Source organism: Molossus molossus, unplaced genomic scaffold (assembly GCF_014108415.1).
Source record: "Molossus molossus isolate mMolMol1 unplaced genomic scaffold, mMolMol1.p scaffold_m16_p_32, whole genome shotgun sequence".
NCBI lineage: Eukaryota > Metazoa > Chordata > Mammalia > Chiroptera > Molossidae > Molossus > Molossus molossus.
Window position 1 is genome coordinate 1797745 of NW_023425369.1, and position 12518 is coordinate 1810262.

At 50.5% G+C, this 12518-nt stretch overlaps 1 protein-coding gene across 3 annotated transcripts in view; it reads left to right on the top strand.

Annotated features, from left to right (window-relative positions):
- The window catches only part of FRMD4A (FERM domain containing 4A), a 227492-nt gene that overhangs the window by 114787 nt on the left and 100187 nt on the right, over positions 1 to 12518 (top strand). For all 3 annotated transcript variants that reach the window (XM_036281184.1, XM_036281185.1, XM_036281186.1), the window contains 3 exons: positions 5017 to 5100; positions 10275 to 10340; positions 10525 to 10582. In XM_036281184.1, coding sequence (XP_036137077.1) covers positions 5017 to 5100; positions 10275 to 10340; positions 10525 to 10582 — 208 coding nt within the window. The remainder of the gene's footprint in view (positions 1 to 5016; positions 5101 to 10274; positions 10341 to 10524; positions 10583 to 12518) is intronic.

A 12518-nucleotide genomic window follows, 5' to 3' on the forward strand; every position in this document is an offset into this window, starting at 1 on the left:
TTTTTGTTTGTTTGAATTCTCTCCTGCCTTTCAAAAGAGCGTTTGTGAATTAATGTGAACGAAACTTTGCTTTGCTTACTGGTATCTGAATCCAGGTTGGTAGACTTTTTGGATCAAACTAGATGATGTTGAGACAGTCCAAGGTTAAAGGACGAATTTTAGAAGATCAACAGGAAAAGCAGACAAAGAGCTAGTTTTCTTCTAAAAGACTTTTCAGTAACATAAACAGTTGTATAGATGGCTGCCTTTAAGAAAGATAGCAACGTCATTTCTTGCCCAGCTAACAGGCAGCATCAAAAGAAAGTCACTGAATCTCCAGCAGCACCATAACTCATAAATCTGAGTCTTCTAGTGTCATTACTTTGTACTCACATATGTGTTTTTACTTCTGCAATGCAAAGCAAGCTCGGTTCTAAATCATTATTACAGAGCATTTAATCATTTGGGGTATATTTTCTTACAGTTGTTAAATTAGCCTCTTGCAAGAAAACAGCTGGCACTAATCATATAGCAAGAGAGATAGATTTGCTGACACTTTTAGATAATTAGTAAAAAAATAAAAACTAGACAGTTGTGTTTGCAATAGTCAACATTTGAAATACAACTTACTTAGCCTCATAATATCTTGAATACCAAACTTGCAAATTTCCCTGTTGGAAATTTCCTCAAAAAAGTTAATCCGTTAAGCTTGAAACACATCTGTCAACCCAAAGAAGAGTTTTTGTGGGAAGAATTTAAGTTCATAGAATTCTCATAGGTTATTTTTCCAAAATCAGAAGAAAGGGGTGTGTGTTGGTTTCCCATGATTTAACAACTTCTGGGGAGAAGCCGCTGGAACTTTTCAAGCCAGCAAGGCCTTTTGAAAGGAACAGCATGGATGAAAATTTGAAACAAAATATTCAGTGGAAAAGTTACAACTTGTTACAGAAAGCTTTGTTTTGAATACAAAAGTCCATTGTACTGAGATTTTCAAGTGTGTAACTCATATTTTTCAAGTATACAAAAGTTTTCAGATAGGGTATTTTTCAGGATAATATTCTTCAAATGTGGGAATTTAGACATAAAATAAGGAAATTTTGTGTTATGATAGCTTGTCTGTTTTGTTAAGCATTTGTTTAATATCAATGTCATATTTTGAGTTAACCTTGTGAATAGTAAAAAGGCTCATGGCTTTGAAACTATGTCAGTTTTTCAGAGTTAAGATTCCCAATTTAAAGGGTAAAGTAGAAAATTGATCAGTGGCGTCTTCTTGTTTGAGTAAAATTATTCTCTTAAATTGTAAACTTATAAGCAATATCTAGCTTGTTTTGAATTTTACAAGTTTAAAACTATGTTAGAAATTCACAAAATTTTCACCAAAATTCACAAAACTTGAAGAAACCAAACTTACTGATCAAGGAGGAAATCTTTAATTAAATAAATTGGTAATTAGCATCAGAAATAAAGACATGTAATTCATCAGTATGTAGACACTAGGATAACTCTCTGAGTCCCATGCTGCATTTATGGTTTCAGTCCTGTGCACACCCCAAAACCGCCTGTTCCTGGCAGAATCCTTCCACACTGAGCGGATTCTGTGTGCCCCAGGTTTCTCCTGCGACTGTGACTTTGACCTGAAGGGAATCTTCTAGAAGGCATTTCCTGTCTTTTGTAAGAAAACAAACACACCATGGGTTTTGCAATCCTCCTGTCAAATTTAAGTTTTGATTTCTTCATTTTATGATGTCTCAGTTAAATGTGTCCTTGCTCTTATTTGTGGTAAAGCCCTCAGTTGGTGCGTGACTAGAAATCGAGGTGTTTTCTGCAGTAGAGAGTTCGAACCCCCCATGTTTCACGAGCAGTGCAGGCGGAAACAGAGACCCAGCATCTCAGACCCTCCCTCAGAGACCAGCATAGCCCTGGGAGACCACATTTTTGCTGGCGACACTACTAACTACCCAGAAGTGTGGAATACAATCTGGTTAATATTAAAAACAAGAAGATTTCCATTTTAGTCTCAGTTTAGCAAATGACTGTCTCAGAGCGCTTTTTTCTTTTTTAAGAAATACAGCATGACTGCCGTCGGAACTTGAACCGTACTAGGTGTTTTATGCGTTGGCATCGACCAGGCGCACTGAGCTCTGGGGGAATGGCTGGGTGGCAGATCCTGAGAGAGGAAGCTGGGAACATGCAGCCCCTTTGTTAGGTTTCAGCTTCACATTTCTCTGGAGAAGTGACTGGACCAGTCTTCCGTAGGGCAGCTTCCTGCATTGCAGCCGCGGACTTGGCCAGCTCAGTGACGGGGCTGGCCACCCCTGGTCACTCCAGATGTTTACAGACAGCAGAAAGGCAAATAGAACATTTCTACATCAATATCCTTAGGGAAGGTTTAAGAGCCATGGACCCCTTCCAGGACGTAATGGATTTGGACGGGCTTCACTCCGTAGTGATCTCTTGTTATATTTGTCTGTGAACCTCGCCTGGGGGAAAACTTGAGAACCCACAGCTCACAGGAAAGTCAAACCTGGGGCTGTCATCACGCAAATTTGTTTGCCAACAAACTAATGTTTGGTGGTAAGACAATCCCTTCCTCCTCCAGCTCCTTCCTTCCCCAAATAAACAGTAGGTGTGATGAGTGTGAGTAATCCCAAGCTCACACTTCAGCTTTGTTGCCTTTCTCACAATTGCATCTGATAAAAGTTCATCCCCCCAAAGTGCCTTTTGATAGACATTGAAGGTGCCACACGAGGCCCTGTTGCATCGATGGCTCCACCCCCTGTTCTCAGGGAACGTTATAGACAAACACGGGAGAGAAGATCCAGAAATGCATCCTCGTGGGCTCTTGAGTGTTTGGGGAACTGAATATCTGCCCTAACTAGACATTAACAGCATGTGAGGAACGTTTCCAAACCCTGCTTGGGAATTAAATTTTCCTGACCTCCTGAGCTTTCCTGTTTGAAAACCTCTAGTGGCTGACATCGTCCACTGGAACAGTTTGAACTCGGTCAGCCTGGCAGTGAAGGGCCTCAAAATTCTGTGCCTAATCTGCTTTTCTTTTTAATCCTCACCCGAGGGTATTTTTCCATTTATCATCAGATGGGGGGGGGGGGCATTGATGTGAGAGGGACACATCGACTGGTTGCCTCCCGCACAACCTGACCAGGGCAGGGATGAACCGCAACCGAGGTACATCCCTTAACCAGAATCAAACCTGAGACTCATTGCTCCGCAGGTTGATGCTCTAACCAGTGAGCCAAACCGGCCAGGGCCTAATCTGCTTTTTATTTATAGCTGCATATATACCATCCACTCCAGCTGAGCTCTGGGTTCGGGTCGCAGGGCCTCCGTGCTCGGCTGTGTTCCACCGAGGAGGCCCTGCGGGTCCTCTCCTTTTCTCCGGAAAGGCCCCGCGCCGACACCCTTCTTACACGAGGCCACGGGGCTCCTTCTTTCCTCTGAGCTTGTAAATTGTGTTTGAATCAACATGATCACACATGGCTCGTATGGTCAATTACCTTCAGTCCCTACTTCTTGCCTCCTGCGTTAGACGGTGAGCACCTTTTGGCCGAGGACTTGGGCTCGCTGTCTGTGTGTACGCCTAGCACACCTTCCCCGAACGTCGCAGGGCTCCAGGGCCTCCGGCTGGCTGGTCACTGAGGGACGAGTCCTTGCCTTTCCATTCAGATGATAACAGTTCTGATACGTGGGTTTATTGACTCAAGAACAAGTTGAACATTTCCTTCTGGGTGGTTGTTCAAAGCCAGAACTTACAAACACCCCTTGCCAGTTTCTTAGTCCACCTGAAAAATGTTCTTTCTGGGAGCAGCTATGATGTCACCACCCGTGTGTTCCTTTGTCACCTCAAACATTGAACTGAAAGTATTGGAATGGCTTTGCCCGGTGCCACTTGGTATCTGAAGGGCAGCTGCTTCCATTGCTGGGGGCAGTATTTCCAGCTGGGTGGGGACTCGTGGGAGGGCACATCCACCAGTTAGCCATGTGGGTGTTGGGGTGTTTGTTGTCCAGATGCCTCAGGAGCTCCCTATGACTGTAATGTTGCTTCCTTCCTTCCTCCCTTTGTATTTACTTGCTGAGCTGCTATCTCATCACTGTTTTAGTTGTTACTGCCCAAGGTCCCGGTGGCCAGAATGTGCCTCAATTGGTGTGGGCAGCGTGGGATTTGTGGGTCCAAGGCCGGGCTCCGCAGGGTGAGCTTCTGCGACCCCTGCAGGGCTCTGAGGTGCTTCGGTGGACCAGACAGGGGAAACACCCTTGAACACCAGAACCACCCCAGAATGGAGGCCACTAATTGCCTCTGCAGTTGGAGAGTGGGCGCAAACGCCCAGATGGCTACAGACTGTCCAGAGGGGAGCCCGGCGCTCGAAGTGCTCTGGTGAAAACTAAGGGAGGTTCATGTAGCTCCACACCTGTGAACATGCGAGTCTGTGGGAAGGAATTTCTTGTGCTCCAACCCCCTCACACCAGGCTATCCACTTACCACTTACAAAGTAATTTCCATGCCTCATCAGAAGCAAAAGTTATTTATTTGTCATCTTCTGGAAAACAGGTTCCAACGTGTGGTCAATCCTAGCAGAGAAAACTGGCATGTGTGTTCCTGAGGGAGGTAACTCGGGAAAGAGCATTCAGGACCCCGCCCTCGGGGCCCCATGAGCCCATGGCAGGGCCCCAAGAAGCTCCTCCTAGGTTGTCCCCGACCCGACAGGCACACTGGTGACCCTTCTCCCACATTCGGCTGCTCAGGGGTCCTCGGTCTGTGCCCCCCTCTGTGTGTAGGGTTTAAGAAGGAACCACAGCCATCTATGAGCTCTGCGTTTTGCATGTTGAGTGTGCTTTTTCCTTTTTATTAGATACATACACACATACACAGATACATAGACAGACAGAAGGAAAGTACCCTTCCTTCTACCACTTTCCATTAAAGGGAACAGATAGGGGGTTTCCTGGATGAGGCCTGGCGTGGTCATTTACTTGGAGGGTGACCTTGACATTCTGTCTGTCTCTGCCCCTGTCTTGCAGCAATGAAGTGGTGAGGAGTGACTTGAAGAAGCTGCCAGCGCTTCCCACCCAAGCCCTGAAGGAGCACCCTTCCCTGGCCTATTGGTAAGCTGCTTCTCTCCGAGTGCCCAGGCACCCTCTCCGGACCGAACCCTTCCTGGGCGCGGGAGCCCAGGCGACGGAGCCCACCCTCCAGCCAGGGCAGGGTCCGCCCCATTGGAGGAGCAACTCAAAACTGCACGAAGTGGCTTGGGTGTCCATGAAACCGGTTTCTGCATTTGTTTAAATGGTGCGGTCGGTATGTGTGACATCTCTCCTTTCCCCGTTTTCTTTCATTTTTAAAGAAAGAAAACCTTCTGAAGTTTCACTGAAAGCTTCGCCTCCTTGGAAACCCTTTCATGTGCTGCTCGAGTTTCCTCGCGGAGTTCTTGCCCCTTGGTGACAGGATGTGGGGGGCTGAGGTGGGGGAGAGCTGCAGGGTATTTTTTCTTCGCAGGAGAGAGAGGTGGATTCTTTCCTTTTCCCATAGTGTTTCCTATCTCCTGTTGTAGCTGCCTGTAACATGATGCCGTAGTTATCTGCCGGCGTGGAGGGACTGATTCTGAATGAGTCGGCCATTTGAAGGGTGCGCAGACTGGCCGGGTCACAGTTGAGCGGGGCTGGCGTTCCCGCGAGTGTGCTGAAGTTCTGCTGGGCTCACCAGCCCTGCCCACTGCCCCGAGAAAAGCACAGTGCAGCGTCCGTCCTGCAGTCCTTCTGCCTCCTTACCAAAGGCACTGTGGCTGCTCCAAAAGATAACATCGGGAATCGCAGAACAAGGTGGTCCTGGTCGACTGTACCGTGACTCCCAAGCACTCTGCGATGTGCTTCATGGAGCTCACAGACTCCTAGCAGCGCATCTGGTCGGGACACTGCAGTTGTGCCGGTGGCGTTAGGAGGGTCCCGTGGCTGGGGTAGGGTGCGAGCAGGAGTCAGCACCTGTGCGAAGTCATTTTGCCCCAGAAGCCCACGGGCGGGGCAGCTGGGCTGGAAGCGAGAGGCTGCGTGGGCTGGCAGCCCTGATCCCGGCCCTGTGCATGGTCCTGTCGTCCTTCCTTCGGTAACACAGCCGTCGATAAGTAGTGGCTTGTGTCTTTATTCTCTGTCCCCAAAGGGCAGAATCTGTCTAACCTGCAGGGACTCTGCCCATGTCAGCTTCCAGACTCCCGGCCCTGGTCTGCCCATGTGAGCGCCAGCAGATGGCATCCCAGTGCCTCCGTCAAGGAGCACTGTTGCCCCGTCCCCAACTCCTGGCATCCCCTGGGCCTTATGTTCTCTCTCCCCCCAAGCTGTTTCTTTTCAGGAAACCCACAGTGAAGGAGCAAGAGACCCTAGGATGTAACTCTAGAGACTAGCAGTTCCTGCAGGCAGGGAGCTGTGTGCCAGGGGACTGCAATGTTGGTGGGTGGCTTGGGAGTCAGAGTTGCTTGTAGCCTAATCCGTCCCTCAGTCATCTCCTCATTCGTTTGTTCCCAAACCTGTTTACACCCCTTGCTCATTGCAGAGTTAGGAATGCTCTCTCCCCTCCAGTACACGTCACTGCACCCGCCTCTAGCTCTGTCTCCCCAGTCGTCCTACCCTCCACGTTGTCACTGACACAGAAACACCTTCCTTTGCGCCCGTCCGCTCTCCTTTGTCAGGATGAACATCTTCCTCTCCATCCACAGCTGTAGCTATCTTGTGAGAACCTCCCTCCGTCCCCGTGAGCAGATCAGCCCCTTCCCCGGGCCACGCGCAGACCCACAGACGCTGCCACGGTCCCAGGGCCCTGAGAGGACCGGGAGGCACGGCTTGGCGCAGGTGCCCTCACGGCCCCGCTTCTAAACAAGCCAGCGGCATGGGCACTCCTGACGACGCATCGTCAGAAGGCCGGCAGAAGGCCTTTCGCCTCGGTGCGTGCCCTTGGCTGGTTGTGGTTGGCTTTCACCTTCCAGCCTGCTTGGATGGACTCGAACAAGCCGAGCGTCGGGAAAGGGATACATGTTGTTCATGCTTCTGATACATACAGACGGGAGGCAGAGCCGGCCTCCGGCTTGTTCAAAGTTCTCCCTCTGTCTCGGCGTCATCCCTCCCCGGCAGGGGTAACCCTGACCCTTTATTGCTGGAGGAGACCTTCCCTCACTCCACAGTCTCAGTCAAGGTGCCCACAGCCTCGAACTGCCTGATCATTCCTGAACAGGATGAACAGCTGCCGTTGTTAGGGACCTTTCTGCTCTCCCGGCCAAGGGAGATGTGATGGACAAGCTTGGGCCAAAATTAGCCACAGGGAGCCCATCCTGTGCGTGAGGGAAGGAATCGCAGGGTTTAGCACCTCAGCCTGTCCCTAAAACGGGGTTGGGGGTAATGGCGTCCCAGGAGGCTCGAGCTCCTTCTCTGCTGCCTCTGTTCCCCAGCTGGGAAATGGAATGACCCTACCAACCTCATTCCAGCTGCAGTCGAAGGAGAAAGTAAACGCTGCATCATGCAGCGAGTCGTGAGTAATGCTGAGTCACAGGGCAGCAACCTTCCTGTCAGTTTTCCCCAAGCGTTTAACAAGCTTGGGCCTCTCACCCCACGTGATTCCCCTTTTGGGAAGGCGTCCGAGGTGGAAAGTTGGATTTCTATGCTGAGGGCCCCAGAATAAGTCGGGATCTGGTCCCTGACCTGGATTCTCCGAGTGCCTAGCTTGTGAATGCCGGACCACCCACACCATCCAGATGGGTACGCAGGGACATCGTCCTTTACTTGAGTCCCTGACAGCGGCAGGCCAGTGGCTCCTCCGAGACAGGGAACCACATCTCCATCACAGTACCCCTTTTGCATCACCCGAGTGTCTCCTGGGCCCTTGTCTTTAGAGAGATGCTTTAACTTAATGGCGTGACCCAGCCCATGGCTGGGGCACAGTGTGCTCCAGTCATTTGTCCTTTTCCTTCATGAACTGCTGTGTCCTCCAAACAGGGTTTTGGGGTTCTGTTTACTCTGGCTGAAGGGTCTCTGATAGTTATCTCATGACGTCCCTACCACAAAGCTGGGGTCGCTGGGGACCGTCAGCGGTGCCCTTGGGCCCTGCAGCCTGCAGAGGAGGGGTGGGCAGGGCAGGAGGCAGGATGTCTTTCCAGTCAGCTCCGCATGTGTCATGACATGTGGGCCAAGTGTTTCTTTGGGGCAGAAGGAGTGGGGAGCCGAGGAGGGAGAAGGCAGACACTGGGGCCTCATAGGTGTCACGGACAGCAGGAGACGCAGGGTGGGCATGGTGTCGAGTGCGTCCTGCAGCTGCCAGGCACGCGAGCCTGCGGGCAGGCGCTCAGTCGGGGAGGGCAGAACCGCCGCCCGACAGTGTCTCTGACGTGCAGCGGCGTCTCGGCTGAGCCTCGCTTGTGTTCGGAGCTACCACACTCGACTGATTCCCATGGCCAGCTCAGCCCAGTCCTCTCTCCCGGAGCTGAGAAGGAAACAGGCTCCTCTCTATGCTGACGTGCTTGACCCTGGAGCTGGGAGTTGACCTCACAAAATGCTAGGCCACGGGGGGGGAAGTGTGCCGGCGCAGCCGTGGGTCCCATGGGTGGGTGAGGAGGAGGCTGGAAGACGATGCCAGCATGTCCTGACCCAGCTCTGCATGTGTGCCGAGGCTGGTGTCTACCCAGAGAGGATGCTTCTAGAGACTCCTCTCAGGAGAGGGCTTTGTCACGCTCCACGTAGAACCGCCCAGGTGTGTGGGAGCCGAGGAGAAATACGGCTGCATCTGCCCCCGCAACAGCTCTGCGGCTGGGAAAGGCCCCTCGGAGCTAGCCGGTCCCAGCTCGGGGACACATTTGAAGACAAATTCTTGTGAAGAGTCAGGCGAGCTTACATGCACCAAATTTCAGAATACTAAAATGAAGAGATGTTCATAAAGATTGAGAGTTATTGGAAGGTAAATAAATCGCCCCCAAGTCATAGGACATGTTACCCCCAGAACTGATCTAGCTGGAAAAGGAAAAGGTGAAAGAAGACTTTAGATCAGTGCTGGGGTAATAAGTCAGGAGTAGGCTTTCGGACTTGGCTCCTCGCAGGTGGGATTTGCTCCCCCTGTGCCCCGCAAGGCCATCTGCGCTTCCCAGGGCAACAGTGGGAGCAGCCAGGGCTCCCGCCGCCCTGGGCCCCCCGGACCCGACACACTCCTCAGAGAAGCCCGCCAGGCCCTCCGCCCTGTCAGAGAAGGGTTTGGCTGGCCATGGTCTCCCAAGGCAGGAGCTGATCTCATTGTTTTAGAGCCAAGAGTTCAGAAGATAAAAAGGAGCTCCCTCTGCCCAGCCGATATGGCTCAATGGTTGGGTGTAGACCCAGGCACCAAGAGGTCGCTGGTTCCGGGTCAGGGCGCATGCTCAGGTTATGGGCCCGATCCCCAGTGGGGGGCATGCAGGAAGCAGCCAGTCGATGTTCTCTCTCATTGATGTTTCTCTCTCTCTCAAATCAATAAAGAAAAAAAATTAAAAAAAAAAAAAAGAGTTCCCTCTGAGCCTTTTATCATGGCCTCATGCCTTGTGTTAACTAGGCCCTAATTCCAAAACTTTTCCATCCTCCATGGTGGTCCTCAACCCTGACATCTAATTCAGGGGAGGTAGACTGTGGATGTTCTGTTCAGGTCAGCACCTGCCCTGCCCCCATGAGGCCCTGGGTAGACAGGACTGAGAAATGAGGAGGGTGAGGAGGACCCGAGCGAGTTCAGCTAGACGCAGGTGGGGAACGTCCAGTCCACGGGCTGTTTAAGGCCCTCGAAATCAATACCCGCTAACATCACACGCATCACCAAATTAGCGTGACCAAATATAACAGGCTAATTCCTAAGTTGATAATATTGTATGGCCCAAGAATGATGTTATAACTATCCAAATGGCCCTTGGCAGAAAAAAGGTTCCCCACCCCTGACTAGAGCATCCACTCTGATGTTCAGCCAGTTGGTCCTTTTCCTGTCCCCTGAGACGCCTGCTCCCCACTTCTTCTTCTCTAGAATCATTTCTTGCAAGGAACTGACCCCAAACCTGAGCTCTGATATTAATTCTGTGATGAAAGTCCAAGGTAAAGACAGTGAGTCCTCTGAGGGGGGAAGAGACTTTTAAAATCAGGTCAGAAATGCCACTTCAGGACAAATTTTTTTTTCCAGGAGCTGTTGGCTCCTTGGAGCTTGTCATGAACTTGCTCAGGCTCAGAAGACGTATCCCCACCAGCAGATACCGCTGAGCAGGGAGTGTAATAACAGAACCTTTTTCTTGTGCCTTCAGTGAGGACCGAGTGATTGAGCACTACAAGAAGCTGAACGGCCAGACCAGAGGGCAAGCAATCGTGAAGTAAGTGCCCCCCCAGAGCTCCTGAGATGGTATTATCTCAGAAAGCCATGTCCCCAGGATATAATTAACTCAAGTTAATTTCCAAGTAAATAATCACTCCTGGAACATGATCTTGCATGCACACAGATATGTACACGACAGCAGTTCTGCCAAATAACCAGGTGCATGTGTGTTGTCTTCCCAGCTACATGAGCATCGTGGAGTCTCTCCCAACCTACGGAGTTCACTATTATGCAGTGAAGGTAGGTGAATTCATTTGGTGGTGGGTGCCAAGCCTGCCCTAAAATTTTTAAAAATACTCATTAAAAAAAAAAAGAAAATTCTTGAAGATCTTTTGGGACATGGAGGTAGGGGAGGGCGTGGTCAGGAAGACTGCATATTCAGGGGGGATTAGAGCAACTTTCCCCTAGAGTAGTAAGACTTGATTCAGTTACTCTCGAAAACACAGTTTTGCTTTTGTGACGTGGATATAACAGATCCCTGCTTGCTTTCATCCTCAGAAGGATCCTGGATGAGCAGGATCTCAGAGCCTCTCAGTAGGAAGACTCCATCTAAATACTTGGACTGTAGAGACCAGAAATCTTCAACAGAATCAACAGTGTTTTTCTTAGTGGTCAAACGCCACGTAGGCAACTTCAGAGGAGATGGGGGTTGTGGGCGACACATGAAATGAATGACTCTTTAGGAAGGCAGGGTCTGTCTTCTTTACTCTTGTGACGGCAAGTCCAGTGTGACACGGACCCCACTCTGAAGTCTCTAATTTTATTCATGATGTCCCATACTGGGTTCCCTTCTTTGAAATAATGGAGTGTCCTTTTCTGTGATGAGAAAGGATGACTTCCCTTCCTTAATTCACCCCAACACAAAAAGTTTAGCTAAGTCATGGCCCCAAGGCCAAAAAAGAGCGGAAAACACTTCTGAATTCAAGACACGCTCACCTGCCAACCTGAGATTCTCTTGCTCTTCTGCTGGTCTCTTTGCCCTTGTTTCTGCCCAGCTGTATCTCAGGCCCGCAGAACAGACATGCGCCGTGTTTTGCTGGCCTTTGCATCAGTCGTGCCGGCTTGCACACTGTGCAGGCCTTGGGTATGCATTTAATTGCCTGTATCTTACACTACGCTGCAGGCTCTTGATGGCAGTCACTGTCGTCTGTTACATGTTCTTGGAACCCAGTGTAGGGCCTGGCACCTAGTAGATGCCTAGTAAGTATTTACTGAGTGTTCATTGAAAATTGAAGTGCGTAGTTGGATGTATACATTTCCATCATGGCAACACATGTTGGAGCACTGTTTGTGGAGCCCAGTTCCGAGGGTTTGCGGGGACGCGCGTCCCACCGAGCAGCTCAGCTCAGCTCGGGCTCTTTGCAAGACTGCAGTGGTTAAATTTTTCCTGATGTCCTACCAATAGAAGCTCTTTTTGTTTTTTTAATTCTCGCCTGAGGATGTACCTCCATGGATTCTGAGAGAGAGGAAAGGAGAGAGAGCAAGAAACATAGAGCAGTTGCCTCCCGCACACGCCTGACCAGGGATCAAACCGACAACCCAGGTACGCACCCCAACCGGGAATCGAACGTACAACCTCCTGGTGTACGGGACGATGCTCCAACTAACGGAGCCGCCCAGCCAGGGCCCAGTGGAAGCTCTTAATCCCTCTCCATCACCATTCACAGAACTCGGACACCATCACCACCATCCCTGCCCTTCTCCAGCCTGCACTGTAGTTTGTCGTGAAGGATGTGCCCTAACCTTTGGAGCTGTCTCTGATCCCAAAGAGAAAGATGAATTCTCCCAGGAGATTACCCCATGTAAGGCTGTACCGTGCAGGGTGGCCATTGCAGTCTGTGGACAGTCAGTTGGGTTTTTCATGAAAAGAGGCTCAAAACCCACTGGGCTGTCTGAGCCCGTTTCCACTTGGCTGTGTTGTTGCCATAAAGGAAACATAAGGATACAGCAACAGTTCCTGACGTGACAGGAGGCATTTCTCAGAAGTCACACTGTGAGTCTCTCTGTTGTGGAAATAGTGTTTGGTGATGTGTAGCAAGGAGACTGCTTTCAGGAATGGGAACCAGGCCCGGCTGGTGTGGCTCAGTGGTTGAGCGTCGACCCATGCACCAAAAGGTCGTCGGCTCCATTCCCGGTCAGGGCACATGCCCAGATTCTGGACCCAATCCCCAGTGTG